Source organism: Apodemus sylvaticus, chromosome 4 (assembly GCF_947179515.1).
Source record: "Apodemus sylvaticus chromosome 4, mApoSyl1.1, whole genome shotgun sequence".
NCBI classification, from domain to species: Eukaryota; Metazoa; Chordata; class Mammalia; order Rodentia; family Muridae; genus Apodemus; species Apodemus sylvaticus.
The window spans coordinates 93,010,827-93,032,483 of record NC_067475.1 but is presented as its reverse complement, the minus strand read 5'-3'; the positions used below and the strand labels follow the sequence as shown (position 1 = coordinate 93,032,483).

At 34.2% G+C, this 21,657-nt stretch overlaps 1 protein-coding gene across 1 annotated transcript in view; it reads right to left on the bottom strand.

Annotated features, from left to right (window-relative positions):
* Zbbx (zinc finger B-box domain containing) overlaps window positions 1-21,657 on the bottom strand; it is a 111,251-nt gene that overhangs the window by 17,823 nt on the left and 71,771 nt on the right. Inside the window, exons 12-15 of the mRNA XM_052180958.1 lie at window positions 21,133-21,212; window positions 19,150-19,289; window positions 15,597-15,886; window positions 6,600-6,750 (exon numbers count right to left, since the gene is read on the bottom strand). Coding sequence (XP_052036918.1) covers window positions 6,600-6,750; window positions 15,597-15,886; window positions 19,150-19,289; window positions 21,133-21,212 — 661 coding nt within the window. The remainder of the gene's footprint in view (window positions 1-6,599; window positions 6,751-15,596; window positions 15,887-19,149; window positions 19,290-21,132; window positions 21,213-21,657) is intronic.

The following is a 21,657-nucleotide window of genomic DNA, read 5'->3' as shown; positions in this document are numbered from 1 at the left end:
GGCCAAGCTACAGTCAGAGACAGAAAGACCAGATAACATCAGAGATAACCAGATGGCAGGAGGCAAGGGCAACAACATAAGCAAAAGAAATCAAGGCTACTTGGCATCATTAGATCCCAGTTCTCCCACCAATGCAAGCTGTGTATAACTTCACAGCAGAAAAGCAAGACTCTGATTTAAAATCTCATCTCATGTTGATGATAGAGGGCTTTAAGCAGCACTTAAATAACTGCCTTAAAGAAATGCAGAAGAACACAGGTAAACAGGTAGAAGCCCTTAAAGAGGAAACACAAAACTCCCTTAAAAATTACAGAAAAACACAAACAAACTGGTGAAGAAATTGAACAAAACCATCCAGGATCTAAAAATAGACATAGAAACAATAAAGAAATCACAAAGAGAAATAACCCTGGAGATAGAAAACCCATGAAAGGGATCAAGATGCAAGCATCCCCAAATACAAGAGATAGAAGAAAGAATCTCAGGTGCATAAGAAACACAACAGTCAAAGAAAATGCAAAATGCAAAAATCTCCTAAATTAAAACATCCAGGAAATCCAGGACAGAATGAGAAGAGCAAACCAAAACACAGATAAATCAATGCAAAGATGATGTAAACAAAATCTAAATGGAGAAACAATGCAACTAACAGAAGTTATGAACCAAATGGATTTAACAAATATCTATAGAACATCCTAAAACAAAAGAATATATGTTCTTCTCAGCACCTCATGGGACCTTCTCCAAAACTGACCATATATAATCAGTTACCCATACTATCAAATTCACCAAAGAAGAGTATCTGGCTGGAAATAATCAAACTTGGGGCTGAAATCAACCAAGCAGAAACAAAAAGAACTATACAAAGAATCAACAAAAGCAGGAGCTGATTCTTTGAGAAAATCAACAAGACAAAATCCTAGCCAGACTAACCAGAGGGCACAGAGACAGTATCCAAATTAACCAAAAATAAATAAATAAATAAATAAATAAATAAATAAATAAATAAATAAATAAATCAGATTGAAAAGGATATAACATAAACCAGGAAAATTCAAAAATCAAATCATCAGATCCTACTACAAAACCCTATACTCAACAAAACTGAAAAATCTGGACAGATACCAGGTACCAAGGATCAGATATATGTCTTAACGAAATAGGACAGTCATTAAAAGTCTCCCAACCAAAAAAATCCCAGGACCAGATGCATTTAGTGTAGAATTCTATCAGACCTTCCAAGGAGACCTAATACCAATACTCTTCAAACTATTCCGTGAAATAGAAACAGAAAAAACACTACCCAATTCATTCTATGAAGCCACATTTATGCTAATAACAAAATCACACAAAGACCGAACAAAGAAAGAGATCTTCAGACCAATTTCCTTTATGAATATCCATGGAAAAATACCCAATACAATTCTTGTAAACCATATCCAAGATCACATAAAAATTGTCATTCATCGTAGTCAAGTGGGCTTCATTCCAAGGATGCAGGGATGGTACAATATACAGAAATCGATTAATGCAATCCACTACATAGTCAAACTCAAGAAACAAACCACATGATCATTTCAACAGGTGCTGAAAAAGCATTTGACAAAATTCAACATCCCTTCATGTTAAAAGTCTTGGAAAAATCCAGAATTAAAGGCCCATACATAACCATGGTAGAAGCAATAGTCAGCAAACCAGGAGCCAACATCAAACTAAAGGGAGAGAAACTTGAAGCAACCCCACTAAAATCAGGGACTAGACAAGGCTGTCCACTCTCTTCCCTACCTATTAATTATAGTACTCAAAGTCCTAGCCAGAGCAAATAGGCAACAAAAGGAGGTCAAAAGGAAACAAATTGGAAAGGAAGGAGCTAAAAATATCACTATTTGCAGATGATATGATAGTATACTTAAGTGAACCCAAAAATTCCACCAGAGAATGTTTAAACCTGATAAACATCTTCAGCAAAGTGGGTGGATATAGAAGTCAGTCAAACAAATCACTAGCCTTTCTCTACTCAAAGGAAAAATGGGCTGAGAATGAATTTAGGGAAATGACACACCTTCAGAATATCCACAAACATTACAAAATACCTTACTGCTGCTATAACCAAACAAGTGAAACATCTGTATGACAAGAACTTCAACTCTCTCAAAAAAGAATTTTAAGTAGAACTCACAAGATGGAAAGATCTCCCATGCTATTGGATTGGCAGGATTAATATAGCAAAAGTGGCCATCTTCCTGAAAGGAATCTACAGATTCAATGCAATACTCATCAAAACTCCAACTCAATTCTTTATAGACTTAGAAAGAGAAACTGTCAAATTCATTTGGGATAACAAAAAAAAAAAAAAAAAAAAAAAAAAAAAAAAAAAAAACAGGATAGCAAAAACTGTTCTCAACAAGTAAAGAACCTCTGGGGGAATCACCATTCCTGACTTCAAGTTGTACTACAGAGCAACAGTGATAAAAACTGCGTGATACTGGTATAGTGACAAGTAAATCAATAGAACAAAATTGAAGATTCAGAAATGAACCCACACATTTAATGTCATTTGGTTTTTAACAATGAAGCTAAATCCATCCAGTGGAAAAAAAGACAGAATTTCTGGCATTTTCAACAAATGGTTGTGGTTCAATTGGCGATCAATATATAGAAGAATGCAAATTGGTTCATTCTTATCTCCGCATAAAAATCTCAAGTCTAAGTGGATCAAGGATCTCGACATTAAACAGGATACACTGAATCCAACAGAAGAGAAAAAGGGGAAAAGTTTTGAACACATGTGCACAATGGCTTATGCTCTAAGATCAATAATCTACAAATGGGACCTCATAAAATTGCAAAGCTTCTGTAAGGCAAAGGACACTGTCAATAGGACAAAAGGCAACCAACAGATAGGGAAAAGATCTTTACCAATCCTACATCTGATAGAGGGCTAATATCTAATATATACAAAGAAATCAATAAGTTAGACACTAGAGAACCAAATAACACTATTAAAAAAATGGGGAACAGAACTAAACACAGAATTCTCAATTGAAGAAACTCAGATGACTGAGAGACACTTAAGGAAAATTTCAAAGTCCTTAGGAAAGAGACCTGGAAAGTGGATAACATAATTTTTAGGCAAATGGTTTGATCTGGAAAATATCATCCTAAGTGAGGTAACCCAATCACAAAAGAATACACATGGAATGCAATCTCTGTTAAGTGGATATTAATTAGCCCAGAAGCCCTGAATACCCAAGGCACAAATTGCATAACAAATGACTTCCATGAAGAAGTATGGAGAGGGTCCTGATCCTGGAAAGGATTGATCTAGCATTGGAGGGGAATAGGACAGAGAAAAAGGAGGGAGGTGATTGGAGAATAGATGGTGAGAAGAAGGTTTATGGGACATATGGGGAGGGGGGATCCGGGAAAGGGGAAATCATCTGGAATGTAAACAAAGAATATAGAAAATAAAAATATTTTAAAAAAGACTTAAAAAATAAAAAAGAAATGTAAATAAAGAAAATATCCAAGAAAAAAGGAAGAAAAAGATACAATAATTTATAAACAATACTATTTCTATGTTTGTGCTACTAAGGTAGATCTCATGGCTTTACATTTACTACTGATTGACATGCAAAGCCCCCCAAATTCATTTAAATATATGAGGAGTGAATAATGTATATGATGTCAAGACTAAGTGCTACAAAGAAAATAACAAAACTCAAGAAACTGAGAATCTGATTTAACGTAAAACGACTGAATTAGGGGAAAACAATCTCCCTACAATGAAAAGCCCTGGAGCTGATGAGATGTATAAATCAAAGAAAAATAGGCATAAGTGCCTGTCACTAAATGGCTGAGGTTCTGTATATGTATCCCTAGCCCTTGTGTAAAATGCCAGAAAGAGAATGAACCCCAAGGATCAGAAGTCACCTAGTCTAGTTAATCTATGGGCCCCAGATCCAATGAGGGTCTTGTCTAAAAGAAAAAAGATGGACAACAAATAGAGAAAACACCTAATGCTGATCTTAGCTTTAACATTCACACAGGTACCTACCTGTACATGCCTTCATTGCATGTACACACACACACACACACACACACACACATGCACACGCACATGCACGCACACACAAATAAGTAACAAATAAATAACTACGTACATGAAAAGTAAAATAATAATAATAATAATAACCAATAATTCTCAAACATTTTCCCAAAACTTGAGAAACACAAATTATTCTATTATGCCTTGTATTATACAGCAATTTCTTCTTTAACTGGAATACTCCCTCCACAAAGGTTTGGAGAAGTTCACAAAAATTATGAAGGCAAAACAAAAAAACAAAAACCTTTACATATCTTGGAAAGCTGAAATTACAAGGTTCCTGAGCACCCCTCCCTACTTGAAAGGTCTAGTAGCCAAGAGGGCATTTCTGGACTCCTGATCCGTATGAATCACTGGAGAGCTACTCTGGTTTAGCGATTGCAGATCATCATTCATGCTAGGGTGATGACATTCAGTGATGACAAATCCATACATTGTCATATAATCACCTTAAAAAAAGAATTGTTTTCCTTTATAAACAATATGTTTACAGTGATTTTCGAAGTGTGTCCTCTAGAGTTTTGTAAGTTTATGACAGATATAAGGAGTAGATGAGCAGAGGGTGGCTCAGATATTCTAGTCTTATATTCTTATACTTTATCTTAAAAACATACAATCTTGAACATGATAAAACTTGAGACACTATGCTAAGTGAAATATGCTGCTCCTCTTACATAAATGAGTTAAATAGAATATGAAAAATAATAAAAGGATATAGAAGAATGCTAGTAACTGGGCGCTGAAGAGAGAGGATAATGAGTTAACATTTAATGATAACAGAGTCTTAATCTAGCAAGATATGCTCTAGAGATGAATGGCACTCAATTTATATAAGAATATGAAAATAAATAGTACCACTATGTCATACATTTAACAACACTCAAAAGTAAATCCAAGTTATATTTGTTTTAGCATAATACAAATGATATAAAGATTACAGAAAAATTGAAATCACAGATAAATCTTAGAAATTTAGGATACCCTCGTATTTTTTAAATTTGTTTTAAAGACAAATTTTAAGGAACTATCTTATAATTCTTAGCTAGTGAAGTAATTCAAAAAGATTTACTAATTTGTGAACTTTCGAATATTATTATTGTCTTTTTCTTACTTTCTGATAGCTTCAAATATGGCAACTCATATGACTTCAGTACTTTCAGATAAACAAAGAGAAATTTTTTGTCACTGAATAGAAATTCCCAACAGTAAAATAACTTCTGGGGGAATCAGTATCCCAGACCTAAAGCAATACTACAGAGCAATAGTGTTAAAAACTGCATGGTATTGGCACAGTGACAGGCAGGTGGACCAACGGAATAGAATTGAAGACCCCCAGAAATGAGTCCACACACCTATGGTCACTTGATCTTCAACAAAGGAGCTGAAAACATCCAGTGGAAAAAAGATAGCCTTTTCAACAAATGGTGCTGGTTGAACTGGAGGTCAGCATGCAGGAGAATGGAAATTGATCCATTCTTATCTCCTTATATTAAACTCAACTCCAAGTGGATCAAGGACCTCCACATAAAACCAGACACACTGAAACTAATAGAAAAGAAACTGGGGAAAACCCTTCAAGACAGGGGAAAAAGGGGTAAAGTTCCTGAACAGAACACCAATAGCTTATGCTCTAAGATCAAAAATTAACAAATAGGACCTCATAAAATTACAAAGTTTCTGTAAGGCAAACGACACTGTCAAAAGGACAAATCGGCAACCAACAAATTGGGAAAAGATTTTCACCAACCTTACGTCTGATAGAGGGCTAATATCCAATATATACAAAGAACTCAAGAAGTTAGACCCCAGGGAACCAAATAACCCTATTAAAAAATGGGCTACAGATCTAAACAAAAAATTTTCATCTGAAGAAATTTGGATGGCCAAGAAGCTCCTTAAGAAATGTTCAACAACATTAGTCATTAGGGAAATGTAAATCAAAACAACCCTGAAATTTCACCTCACACCAGTCAGAATGGCTAAGGTTAAAAACTCAGGAGACAGTAGATGTTGGTGAGGATGTGGAGAAAGAGGAACACTCCTCCACTGCTGGTGGGGCTGTAAGATGGTTGGATCTGGAAAATATCATCCTAAGTGAGGTAACGCAGTCTCTGATAAGTGGATATTAATTAGCCCAGAAGCTCTGAATACCCAGGGAACAATTAGCATAACAAATGACTCCCATGAAGAAGTAAGGAGAGGGTCCTGAACCTGGAAAGGCTTGATTTAGCAGTGGAGGGAAGTATCAGGACAGAGAAAAAGGAGGGAGGTGATTGGAGAATGGATGGAGATAAGAAAGCCTTGGGACATATGGGGAGGGGAGAACTGGGAAAGGGGAAATCATTTGTAATGTAAACAAAGAATATAAAAAATAAAAATATAGAATTAAAAAAAGTAATTCCCATGTTATTTTAAATGGTAGCAGCTTTTATAATTGCTATATGATTTGCCTAGGGTAGTCCAAAGATCATGATTCCTGATTAGAAGTTACCTGTGGATGTTATCTCAGAACATGAATGGCTGCCTTTTATGCTTGAGGAAGGGAGGGCATCCAGCCTTTCATTTTTATTAGCAGGAAAGAACTTCTTAGGTCCTTGAAAGCGTTCATTTACAGGTTTTTTTCTGAGGGCTACTTTTCGTAACTGGAAAACAACATTTAACACTTGTTTATTTTCTAGCTCATTAAAACAAATCATGCAATCATTCATTCATTAAGCAACTTACTATGATTTTGACACCAGTTTTCTATTAACTATTATATTGTAATAGGGAGACAAAAATAATAAAAATTTATGTCCAATAAATACAAAAACTAATTATAAACTGAAATTTGTTATTAATCCAAGTAGGTTGAAAGTTCGAAAACTAAAAGTTTTTCTTTTTGTACTCATGCCTTTATCTTCTTCCCTTATTTCAGAGGTTTTGCACCCTTTTTTTTGAAGTTTACTTTTTTTTATTTGATATATTTTTTATTTACATTTCAAATGATTTTCTAGACACCCCACTCCCCGAAAGTCCCATCAACCCCCTTCCCTCCCCCTGTTTTCCCACCCAACCCTTCCCACTTCCCTGTTCTGGTTTTGCTGAATACTGTTTCACTGAGTCTTTCCAGAACCAGGGGCCACTCCTTCATTCTTCTTGTACCTCATTTGATGTGTGGATTATGTTTTTGGTATTCCAGTTTTCTAGGTTAATATCCACTTATTAGTGAGTGCATACCATGATTCATCTTTTGAGTCTGGGTTACCTCACTTAGTATGATGTTCTCCAGCTCCATCTATTTGCCTAAGAATTTCATGAATTCATTGTTTCTAATGGCTGAATAGTACTCCATTGTGTAGATATACCAGATTTTTTGCATCCACTCTTCTGTTAAGGGATACCTGGGTTCTTTCCAGCTTCTGGCAATTATAAATAGGGCTGCTATGAACATAGTGGAACATGTATCCTTATTACATGGTGGGGAATCTTCTGGGTATATGCCCAGGAGTGGTATAGCAGGATCTTCTGGAAGTGAGGTGCCCAGTTTTCGGAAGAACCACCAGACTGATTTCCAGAGTGGTTGTACCAATTTGCAACCCCACCAGCAGTGGAGGAGTGTTCCTCCTTCTCCACATCCTCACCAACATCTGCTCTCTCCTGAATTTTAAATCTTAGCCATTCTGCCTGGTGTAAGGTGAAATCTCAGGGTTGTTTTGATTTGCATTTCCCTAATGACTAATGAAGTTGAGCATTTTTTAAGATGCTTCTCTGCACCCGAAGTTCTTCAGGTGAAAATTCTTTGTTTAACTCTGTACTCCATTTTTAATAGGGTTATTTGGTTTTCTAGAGTCTAACTTCTTGAGTTCTTTATATATATTGGATATTAGCCCTCTATCTGATGTAGGGTTGGTGAAGATCTTTTCCCAATTTGTTGGTTGCTGATTTGCCCTTCCTAATTGCTGCAACCCTTATGTTGGGATGACCTCCAAACCATAAAATTACTTTGTTGTTGTTTCATAACTATAATTTTCCTATGATTATCAACTGCAATTTATATCTGGTATGCAGGATATCTAATGTACTGACCCCATTAAAAGGCCATTAGATTCCCAAAGGAGTCACAACCACAGTTTTTCAATCACTGCATTAGTATATTTTCATATGAACTATGTTGAAATGAGAAAACTCATACATTTGCCTCTGAACTATTACTTGTGTTTATTAACATAGTCTCAAAGATGAAGTAAGAGGCCAATGAGAATAAATCTGATGTGATGATGCATATAGATGAAATCCACATTACCCAGTTAAATAGCTGAAAACAAATAGGCCAAAAACAGGCAAAATGAAGAGAAATAACTTGTGACAATCATGTAGTCATAACCTAGAAAATCTAGACTGTGTCCATTGGAATTAATACCTATTCCAAAAGCCAACTCAACATTCAAATTATGATTGTGATTAAAAGGCAAAACTAAAACATGAGCTAGACTCGTTGGCTTATACTTGTATTCTTAGCAGTTAGAAAACACTGGAAGAGAAGGATTTCTGTGAGCTCAAGAGCATCTTGGGTTACACAGTGTCTTAGAGTTTTAACTTTCACAGCCACATCAATGTTCACCATCGAGGAAGTCAAGACAGAAAGCCAAGCAGAGCAGGAAAGAAACTCAACCTGGAGGCCAGAGCTGATGCAGAGTCACTGAGGGGAGCTGCTCACTAGCTTTCTCTCTAAGGCTTGTTAAGCCTCTTCTCTTATAGAATCCAGGACCACAAGCCATGGATAGCACCACTCACAATGAGCTGAGCTCCCCCTCCCCATCAATCACTACTTAAGAAAATGTCTTATAGGAGGGCTTATGGAAGGAAAACTGGGAAGGGGGATAACATGTGAAACATAAATAAATGAAGTAACCAATAAAAAATGAAAAAGAAAAAGAAAAGAAAGAGAAAATGCCTTAAAGTTTAAATGTATGAAGGCATTTTTCTCAATTGCGGTTACCTCTTTCTAGATAACTATCTTAATTCAAGTTGATATAAGAAAAGCCGTCACATATACTTAGCTAGGTCCATTCTTTAAAGTATGAATCGTAGGAAGAAACAATAATTGATAAGGATGACCTTTAGATAAATTTAGATACAGAGAGTGAGTGATTATTAGTATTTAACAATTCCATGATCAACAGAATACTTGTTCCAAAAGATGAAATAACATGAAGTGACTCTTATAACTCCAAACAAACATACAGATGACATTTAAACATCCTAAAATAAGACTAGTAACCAGTAATGTATGCCATTCAGGAATCCCACTCCACTCTCCAGGAACTTTCTTATAGCTCTCCCAATTATTGATTAGCTCTAATATTCACAGATCATGCCATTACCAATCCAAAAAATCATTTTTAAACTCTGAGTTTATATTATGGAAATTTATAATGGTGATACTTTGTTTTGTACTAATTTTTTCTCAAATCCACAAAGTTCACTATAGACAATTTCAGAACCAGAATAACCTAAGAATTTCATGAATTCATTGTTTCTAATGGCTGAATAGTACTCCATTGTGTATATATACCACATTTTTTGCATCCATTCTTCTGTTAAGGGATACCTGAGTTCTTTCCAGCTTCTGGCTATTATAAATAGGGCTGCTATGAACATAGTGCATTAGAAATAATGAATTCATGAAATTCTTAGGCAAATGGATGGAGCTGGAGAACATCATACTAAGTGAGGTAACACAGTCTCAAAAGATCAATAATGGTATGCACTCACTAATAAGTGAATATTAACCTAGAAAACTGGAATAACCAATACATAATTCACACATCAAATGAGGTACAAGAAGAATGGAGGAGTGGCCCCTTGTTCTGGAAAGACTCAGTGTAGCAGTATAGGGCAAAACCAGAATGAGGAAGTGGGAAGGGGTGGGTGGAAGAACAGGGTGAGGGAATGGGGCTGATGGGACTTTCAGGGAATGGGGGGCCAGAAAAGGGCAAATCATTTGAAATGTAAATAAAAAATAAAAAATAAAAGAACCAAGGACCTCAAACTAGTTAATTTTCATTCTCAGTATAACTCAAAAACATAATCCAATAGGAAGTGTTACTTTACAAAGACAGAAGCCCAAAATGAACAATCTTATACTTAATTTGACTTTTAGGAAACATCAGAGCCAAAATTATTCTTGATTATTGAATTTGAATTTTATTTTTGAATATAATAGATTTATACATGATTTCTGGGAAGGAAATTATCACTTTGCTAAAGGGGAGCTTATAGTTCAACCCCTTGAATATCTGAAAGCAAAAATCCATTCTTCGAACGGTGAAATATCAACATTTCTGATGTCTAATTTCAAAACCTTTCATTACTAAATAGACTCTTGTTGCTGTCTTCCTGTTACTCAAGTTCTATGTACTTATAATCCAACTCACTACTTAGACTACCCTAGACAGTTCCTGAATGAAGATACTAAATCTCCTGGCCTCTCAGAAACCACTACTAGCAGATGATGATTTCTGTGAAACAATTGCAGTTTATTCCTACATGGAGCACATTCCATGTTGTTACCTTGTTGACAAACTTCTAGGAATAACGGTTTTTTAACTCACCATGAAAATATGAGTTCAAAAGCATATTGTTCCATAAATGAGCATTTTACTTTACATGACATTGGCTTAGACTTTTTCCCTTAAAGATTGTGGATAGTCACTGCTTACTTGAGTTGTTAAAGGATGATTAGTTTAAACTGTGCCCAAATCAAGATAGCTGGAGTAGCAGATTCTTTGAGATAGATGGATAACACTAAATATTTCTCAGAGACATCTGTAAATTTGCTGAACATATTTTCTTGAAATTCAGTAACATCTTTTTGAGCAACTAGGTATGAGGCACTTTTGCTCTGTGATGAAAAATGTTACCACATATGTACACATATGACCTGACATAGATCCCATACATGTCCTCTGCTTAACATTTCAGTCTGTGAGCCCATGTGAGCCCCACTATGTTGATTGAGTGGGATGTCCTCCAACCCCTCTGATTCCTACAATGTTTTTTTCTCTCTTTCTCTTCTACTAGGTTTCCAGATCTCCAAGGGGATAGGCCCAAATGAAGACCTCCAAGTTATAATCTTTCTGCATAATGGTTGTCTGTTGGTCTGGGAAGCCCTCCCATATCCTGCCAGAGGAAGTCTCTCTGATGTTGAATGCATGGTGGTTTTTGCTGGACTCCTAATAATGGAAGCAGGTTTTTCTCCAACTCATTTGTAGGCTCTTGAGATTATTTTGCTCCTATTGGTTTGCCATGTTCATTCTTGATAAGAGGGGACTGGATTTGGGAAAAGAGGTGGGGATAGCCAAACTGGGACGAGTATAGCAATAATTAATCATGTTTTATTTTGTTATTGATATACTCTATAGAGTATGCTTTTATTATAACTTATTACTCTTATAGTGTATCTATACAAATTTATTAAAGATATTAAATATTTGCAAAGAATGACATTTTCTCTATGATTTTTTCATAATTAAACTTCAATATGTGTTGAGTTAAATTAATAAGTATAGTTTTGATTCATCTTAATACAATTATTTTTTTCATTATAAGAGTTACCTGAAACTATGGGTTTTTTTTTCAAAATTCCCTTCATTAAAGTAATAAAAGATACACTTTATTGTTTAACAAAAATATTTTAAACTTCTCAAAAATTCTACTATTCTGTTGTGCATGTGGGTTCTTCAAAGCCACTTGATTGACTTTTTATAAATAAATTACCAGAGTTTATTCACCATTATTTTCTAATTTCAGAGTTTACATACTGAAAATAGTATTTTTCAGATTTCTTCACTAAAGGTAAACTGACCTCAGGAGGTAATTGAAGAATATTATTCTTTTTCCTTTGCAAAAGAGATTGAATACTTTAATTACCTACCAGAGCCTTTCAAATACAGAGGCACATGTTCACAGTCAACCATTGGACTGAGCAGGGGCTCTCCAATGGAGGAGTTAGAGAAAGGACTATAGGAGCTGAAGGGATTTGCAACCCATAGGAAGAAAAACAATATCAACCAACTAGACCCTCTAGAGTTCCCAGGGATTAAGCCATCAACCAAGGGGTACACATGGCTCCAGCTGCATATGTAACAGAGGATTGCCTTGTCAGGTATCAATGGGAAGAGAGGTCCTTGGTCCTATGAAGGCTGAATAGATGTCCCAGCATAGGGGAATCGAAGCGGGGGAGGTGGGAGTTAGGTGGGTAGAGGAACACCCTCATAGATGTAGGGGGAGGGAGGATGGGATAGCGGCTTTCTGGAAGGGGGGAACTGGGAAAGGGGATAACATTTGAAATGTAAATTAAGAATACATTCAAAAAAAAGGGGAAACAAAATAAAAATTCTTTATTTATTAAATTTGACTGAAAATCATTCATGCCAAGTTTTTCATACTTGGGTTTATGAAGGGAAAACAATATGTTGAAAAACAAACGCATTTACTATTAGTTCAAAAATATTCATTGGGTCTTCATTATTTTGTTGCCATAATAGATTATCATGTACAGGATAATTTGCAAAGAAAGTAAATTTCCTTTCATTCTGAATAATTAAAAGTTTATGATCTGGGGTCCATGTCTTCTCAGTGCCTTCTTGCTCTACCATCTGATGGATGAATGTGGATGAAGAGGAAACACCAGAGACTTAAATGTGCCAAAACATACTGTTGTAACAAACTCTGTCAAATACCAATACCCTTTCTACAATAACAACAGTAAGTCATTCATAAGGAAAGCACACATGACCCGATCAAAACATTGTACAATCTACTTCTTGACCTTAATACTCCTTACACTGAGGATTATGTTTCCAACATAGAAACTTTGGAAAACACAATTCAATGATGGCAAATGACATCTGTCTCTTTAGATTTCTAAATTCATTCACACTAAACTTTGATAAGTCATGTTTATAGAAAATCTATGCCACTTTTCCACATTTTGAATTATTTGAATAATACATCAATCTAATAACAGTTTAAAATTATATTATGTTTCATTTTGATTCAATGTATCAAGGTTTGTACTTTTTCTTCCAGCCCATACTTCTACAATTGTGTCTTATTAATCTTTTTATATAAATAACAGCTTCTAGCATTGGTATAACTTAATTTTTATGTCATATCTTTCTTATCATCACTATTTCTTTATAAGAACATTAAATTTTCCTTATTATTGAGTTTTCATTACTTTTGTGCCAAACCTGTGATTTATTGCTTTTTACTTTGTTTCTTCCATTCATGATAATATGTTCTCTAGTGCTCAGAGTGGCTTTATACCCTAGTAAACTTAAACCTAAGTTTAAAAGTGTTGTATTTAATGAATGTGTTCAATGCACCTGAGCCATCAAAATTATACTTTATCTGTATTTTAAAAACTAGACACAACTGGGTATACAACTAAATATTCCAAGACCACAAACAATAAACTTCAAAATTGAAATATGGCTTTAATAAATGTATGTTCCTTTAATGGAATAATAAAAGGCAGAATTTGTAAGCAGAACCATGGTAAGAGCCCATCTGTATACATTTTCTAGTGATTAAATTTCTTCCTGAGAAGAAAGAAGAGACAAAGAGACAAAGAGAAAGAAAACTTGGTTGTCTAAAAATTCAACCATCTGTGAAACTTTTATGGTCTTAAGGATCCTGACAGAAGGTACCAGACAAATTTACTCTAAGGACTGGCCTTTTTTTTTTTTTTCCTTCTCAGATACACTTGATCTCAGAGCTCCACCATCCACATCAGTTCTGTGAGCCATTTTTCACTGAGAATCATGAAGATAGATCAGGATAGATTCACTGCCCAGAGAAGAACCAGCATTCCCTAAGTGTAGGATTCGTCCCCTTTATGAAAAGATACATCAAATCATCATCATGATGCCCTGTTGAATGTGGAAAAATGAATTCTCCTTTTTGCTTTACTGAAAATAAACATCATAATCTACTGCTTTCTTCACTGTGGCAGAAGAAAGATAAGCTCACTTGAAGTGAGACCTTATATTGGAAAACTTGCTGGGTAATTTGTGTGAGTTTAATTCCGAAAAGGAAATGGGTTTGTATTCCCCATGTACATCCGGTCATTCCTAGGGACTACCAACATTAGTTTATATGTTTGCTTGGAAATTGCAGTCAAGAATATACACCCAGCTTGGTAGGTACATATAGACCTGTGCAAAATTATAACTTCAATGTTCTATTTATTATGTCTGATATTTTATAGACCTGGCTCAAATCTCCTAGACCAGTTTTTCTATCATCTTTCTACATATCAGGTTATTTCTCTTAATACCAGATTCATTTTTCAGTATCTGAGCAGATGTTTAGGAATTTGGGATTTTGAAGAAGTCTCAGTTCAAGTTTCATATTTCAAAGCCACTACTTTTTTGATAGGACAGTGCAAAAAAAAACCAACAAAATAGTCTGCACCAAACCAAATGATAATGCACTCATTGCATTCTCCCATGGATTTTGGCTCTTGTTTCAGTTTAGTCTGCATACAATGACTTTATAATTAAATTTAAAGAACTGGAAAAATGGCGGCTTATCTAATTCCCAAGGATTTTATTATCAATAATCATAACTATAGAAGACTTCTACAATGTAGAATAAAGATTCAAAATATTTTAAAATTTGGCACAAGTACAAGAATAAGCTGCTTTGTTTGCTGCACTATTTCCTCCTCTATATTCTAGAAATCATGGCTTGCTTTACCTATATTACAGACAGTGGTCATTTTCTCTGTATCTGAATCACTTTCAATAATAAACATATTGATGTATATACATATATATATGTTTGTTCATGTATTTTATTTCTCATAATATTTGTTATTTTATTAATTATAGCAGTTTAAAAGATATTATCCATATAAGGAGTATTAAATGGAATATTCCTCACATTATATAAGTATTTGATAATGACAGGAACTCTTTGGGGCTGTAGGTTAGAATTTATACCAGAGAAGTATTAATTAAATTCTATACTATTTTACATAATCTATCACCAAATAGAGATATTAATATTGGAACAAAAGTAAAAGTTGAACAGCTTAAACTCTATTCAATATAAATGATGGTTGGTGTGCTTTAAAGTGAAGGTTTTATATATATACACACACACACACACACACAAATGCATTACATTCTATTCTCCATAAGTAAATTTTATTTACAAAAACACCATTATTTTTTATAGGTCTATATGGTGGCTCTGTAGTATCATTTGTCTCAGAAAAATGCACATTAAAAATGACATTTATCTTATAAGAATGTGTTATATATAAACCTCTAGTGTCTGTTTCCATATTAGTCATTCTATAGCTATCACCTTAAGAGGCAGCACCTTTTAACTTCAGTAGAAAATAACCTTTTAGTATGTACTATGCCAAAACATCATTTGCTCAGTAACACCCTTATAAACTATTAAAGCAATAAATGTAATAGGTATTTACCAGTGGTGGCTTTGCAGTTTTTGAATCTTCCAAGTTTGGCTTCTCATTTGGATTGCTGCATTCCAATGATGTGTTGGTGTCTTGAGATGAACTCCCCTCTATGAAAGATGTAGATATATCTACAATTGGCAAGGAATCCTTGCTCTCAAGTGATATGCAGGAAACCACAGGTTCTTTGTCATTTCTTGGGTCTATATTTTTCTCTGTTTCATTTTTCTCAAAAGAGGTGATTTCTCGTATTTTTTTTAATTCATCAGAATAAATACAAGACTCCACAGTGTTGCCAAAATCTGTGTTTGAAAAAAATCACATAAAAGATTAATTGATTATATTATTCAAATGCCAAAAGTTCAGTGGTTAGGGACTCCAGTGGTTAAAAATGTTTTACATATAAATCTTGTTTTCTCAAATCCTGTAACCACATTTCCATATTCTACATTATCAGTTCAAATTGCATTAAGGCAAGGCAAAGGGAGTCAACTAGATAAAACTGCATTAATGAGGGAGAAAAAGAAAGTGTGGCAGGAATATCTGCTGTACCAAGTTGCAAAATGAGCAAGGCAGTATTAGTCATCACCTCATTCTTGTGCCCCAAGTCTCCTCATTTAGATCATTGGTTTTTACTGGGCTGCAGACTGGAATCATCTGCCATTCTTTAAAATTGTCAGTGTATATCTGGACCTCAACCAATTAGACCCTGAAGTGAAACTCAGGCAACACCATCTGTCATTCTTTCCCATCAAGCTCTGTATGTGAATAATCTGAAGGCAACATGGCAACACACTGGGCAAGATGCCCCAAGGATTCAAAACACTTTAAGGATTTCACCAGCAAATTACTTTCGCTTTAAAGCACACCAACCATCATTTGTATTGATAGAGTTTAAGCTGTTCAACTCTTACTTTTGTTCCAAAATTAATACCCCTATTTTGTGATAGATTATGTAAAATAATATAGAATTTAATTAATACTTCTCTGGTATAAATTCTAACCTACAGCCGCAAAGAATTGCCTGTCATTACCAAATACTTATATAATATGAGGAATATTCCATATAATATTCCTTATATGGATATTATCTTTTAAACTGCCATAATTAATAAAATAAATACTATGAGAAATAAAATAAACATATATAAGAGATGTACTTCTAAAAGAACATCAGACAGGCTATAAACATGTGTAATATCAATAATAACCCTATGTTTATTTCATAGAAAGATCCACATATAAAAATATAAATGATAAAAAAGATGGCATGTGCATTGAAAAGTTTATAGATAATTTCAATACTGTGTTGCAAGATACTACTGCTGAAAACCTTTAAGTAATGATCTGTAATAAATCCTGTTGGGTATACAATGATAGAAGTAAGGCAATGGGAAAAATACTTTGGAAAATATATCTGTGAATGTGCATTATCCAAAATATAAAAAAGAACTCTTAAAATTCTGTAATAACAAAGCATAAATATTTCATTAAAATGACACAGAGATGATATACCAGAGTGCTTACTGTGTTTATACATAAATATACTTTAAAATCCCATAATCACCCCAGCCATGCCACACATATACATGCAGAGGGGAAGAGGGAGGAGGAGAAGAAGAGGTAGGGAGGGAGGAAAAGAGAGAAAGAGACAGAGACAGGGAGCCACAGAGAGACCACATGTTCATACTCATAAACCCCAAATCATATACAATTAGCAAGTAAATATATCAAGAATATTAAATATCAGATTTCACTCTGGAGCTGGACACTGAAACTACATCAAGGGCCAGTGAACACTGCAGCCAACGGAATTCTCATTTCCTGTGAAAATTCAAAATATCTCAGTACTTTTGTAGAAATGTTGTGGCTTAAATATGAACTGTAATCTACAGGCTAACATACTTGGACACTTTGTCTCCAGCTGATTTGGGAAGGTTATAAAACTTTTGGAAGGTAGAGCCTTGAAGGAGGCAGAACAGCTTAGGGATGGGATTTGGAATTCTGTAGCCTGGCCTCACTTCTTGTTTTCCATCTCTGCTCCTAGAATATCGATTGAATGTAAGCATTTCTGCTCCCCTGATTGCTAGGGATCCTGCCATCATGCCTTCCTTGACAGTGCATCATTTCTGTAACTCTAATCTAAAATAAATCCTATATTCCCAACCTTCTTTGAGTATTTAATCACAGTAACAGAATAATGGGTTTTAGTAGAAGCTATATTCATAATTGTTAGACCTAAGACACAAAAGAATATTCTTTTATAGATAATTGGAAAACTAAATGAAGTTCATTCATACAGAGCAATATTACTTAGCATTAAAATAAAATGAGCCTTGTGCTGTGGAAGGTGGATAGGAAAGAGAGCAATGGAAATGCCAATGCAAAGGCAATCCTTGAGTTCTTTGTAATTTCTGCTCAACTTTCACATAACGGAAAAGCATCTCTAAACAGTAAACATGTTTAAATATTCTCGAAGTAACAGACAACTATTTGAGTTCACAATTTTCTCAAACATGACTGAAAGGTGTCTTTTAGTTTGGCAAAACAATACCAACTAAATGTGCGTTCAAAGTGATAAGTTCCAAGCTATGTATACAGTTCCTATGGGTAATACCAGTTGAAAATGTCAGAACCAGTAGGATTGCCACAAGGTCACCACTGTTCTTCATCTTCTGCTCACAAGTCAGGTTATCATCAGATTTAAATCAGTTACTTAGAAAAATGCCCATAGGTATGGCTCAAATTATTCACAAAGATATCCCTACTGGTTTCCTGAAAACTCTTAGGATTACAAAATAGAGTATCTGCAAAGAAGCTTAAAAATGATCCAGTAACTAAATTATAGATTAGTAAGAGAAAGTCAGAGGAAGATGATGAAATTTCAAGGTGACTGTGGTTGAAGAGCAGATATGAAAATTGACTATTGGGTCAGGGTACTTCAGCTTGACTCTCTAGATAGTTATCTTAAATCTTAAACCAGAAAAGGCCAAACTTTCCATTTAACATTCAGATCTACAAAGCTCAAAAGATTAGAAGGGAGGACAGCACAGAAGTAAAAACAGTAAATTCACATTAAATGTGAATATTGCAGGGAGCTGTTTAATTGCACATGAAGGTAAAAGACACTCATCAAGTTTTCCCCACAAAAACATTCTCTATATGACATCAAAATGCTACTTTATCCTATAATAAATTTTAGAGAGCACTACACTGACTGTATATGCTTATAAATACAATGCTGTTATCCGCTAATCAAAAATATTGGATAACATTTGAAATGCAAATAAATAAAATATCCAATAAAAAATTATAGTAGACTTTGAAGGCATATTACATTTAATGCATCCTCTAGAATTTGGTGGATTAAAAAAAGTCACTGATAAAAATGATTATTTTCAAGAGAATTATATTTTCCATCAATTTTTTTCCAACTACTCATTTTTTCTGATTTTATAATGAACAGAATGATAAGCAACATGTTCCTCAACCATTAAAGCTATTGCTTTTATTGAATTGTTAACATTTATTATTAAAATACATTAAGCAAAGAGCTGAATGTTACCTTTTAAGTCATGCTTGTGGTACCCGGTATTTGTTCTCAAGCAGAAACTTAAGAGGTCTGCTTTTTCCTTGTTGAAAATAAGATGGTGATGGATATCATTGTCACATGGGAAGCAAGTCTGATAATCCGGAAATGTAGAACTTTCATGTTGGGGACAAGCACAAAGAATGTGTTGAAAGCAATGGTCCCTGAAAGTTTTGGTTTATTAATTACATAAGGTTATAATTTAATACTAGTTTTAAATATTTTATAAACATATTCTACACAATATAAGCAAGTGCTATTATGGGAAGGACATATGACATAATTAATTGCAAGTATGTTGCAAAATCTCAATAGAAATTTCCTATGTAATTATATATCACTATGTTTGATTTATTAGATTTTTCAAGAACATATTTATGTCATAGAATTACAATCATTGTATCTCAGGAAAGAGGCTGTGCTCCATTCATTGGTGGAGGTTTAAAGTAATCTGTAATACTGCATTTCAGTTGCCAACAATGCAAATTATCTGTGTGCACAGCTGTACCATCACATTCACTCCAGATTAAGCAACACATGATTTCTATGTAAATGATATAATCACTCATGGATTATAGTTAAACAAAACCATCTCTTGTGACTCAAAGGAAAAAGACATATTATAGTATTGTAGTTACCTGCAAACAAAGGTGTAAGACTAACGGCAAATCATAATGGGAATTTTCTTTACCTCCTCAAAACACTTTACACAGGGCTCAAAGAAAGCATTGGACAATATATATTAAAAAAAATAATAATAATAGAGGGGTGCAGTGATGATTCGGTTACCAAGACTTGTGCCCAAGTCTTGTTACCAAGTCTTGTGACTGGAGTTCAATCCCCAAAACTAACAAGGTACAGGAGAGAATGCACTCCTTTAAGTTGTCCTCTGATCTTTACATGCATGTATATGCCAACACACACACACACATACACACAAACACACAGATACACACACTCTGTCTCTCTCTTTCTCTCTCTGATACACAGATCAATAAATAACTAAATAATCTCTTTTAAGTACCAAGCAGAAATCTCATTCATTTCCTTAAGAAGAAAAAATAACCTCTTAACTACTCATCAGAAAGTTGCCTCCCAACAAAATGTTGCCTCCATTTGTACCTCTGCTGTTCAGTATTTGAGACCCTAGGTCCATAGAGAACGCTACCTGGGATTCTAGGACATCACTTAGAGAGCTGCTGTGATATATGTGGGAAGGGAGAAGCTGGTCTGAACTAAGCTTTAGTAGAAGGGGTGCTCAGTAGAAGCTGGATACCACTATTGCATCATATCGCGAATTTGGTATTAAAACAAAAAATACTACAGTTCACAGAAAGAGATAATTTTTAACATTACTAAGAGAAAAAAATAGTTTTGATTAGTCATATGAAAATGACAAAAGGCATAACATTTACAAAGTGAACTACTGTACTTCTTATTGCCAATCACGTATTAGTGTTTGCCTAAAAAGCAGTATTATATTAGTGAAGCTCTTGAACCTGGTAATTTATGTAAGTTCTTATTTTAGAGCTCAAAAGAAAGTACAGCCAAAGAGGATTTTTAAAGAAAATTGGGTTGTTATATATTATATCCAATTTGGAAAACTATTTTAAAAGATAGCAATCACTAAATTCCTAAGAATATATAAAGTAATAAAAAATATTAGACAAAATTGGAACTTCGTTGTTTTATAAATGGCTAAATTAAAATAATTATAAATTGTTATATGTCTCAAGTAAAGTTAACATTAATAAACATTTACATACCACACATTATCCAGCTAGAGACATTTGCATGGCTGGCAGGACTTTAGTTTTCTTATTATTACTTTTGACTACACTTAGATCAGAGCTACCCTTTTGCCTCATGTGTGTATCCAAATGCTCTTTCATTCTACCACAGCCCAGACTGTTGTGATTGGTGTTTAAAATGGAAACAAGTGGAATGGATAGAACTTACCTTAGTTGACTCTCTGAGTCAGCCAATTCGACTCTGTAAGGCACAGCATTTCCTGGGTCTTCAAATTCTTCTCCATGAGTCTTATTAAATGCATGTTACATAATGTTAATATGTTCAGTTAATTCATTATACACTAGCCAGTTAATTGTGGGTGATATATATGTGTGTGTGTGTGTGTGTGTATAATTTTTATATATTTGTATATTTACTTATATTTAGATATTTTCATTTCTACATCTATATATATTACATATAAATATAGTTTATATAGTTTAATATATATCAAAATATATATAATAAGCTATATGTATCATTTATTCCTACAAATGACTCGCTAGTTATATCTTAAATATTCTAGGGAAATGAAATTCACCTGTTTCTCCTTTAAATAATTTAATGTTTTAGTCAATTTTTTAATTATTTTTTTATTTTCTATATTCTTTTTTACATTCCAAATGATTTCCCCTTTCCCAGTTCCCCCCCATATGTCCCATAAGCCTTCTTCTCTCCACCCATTCTCCAATT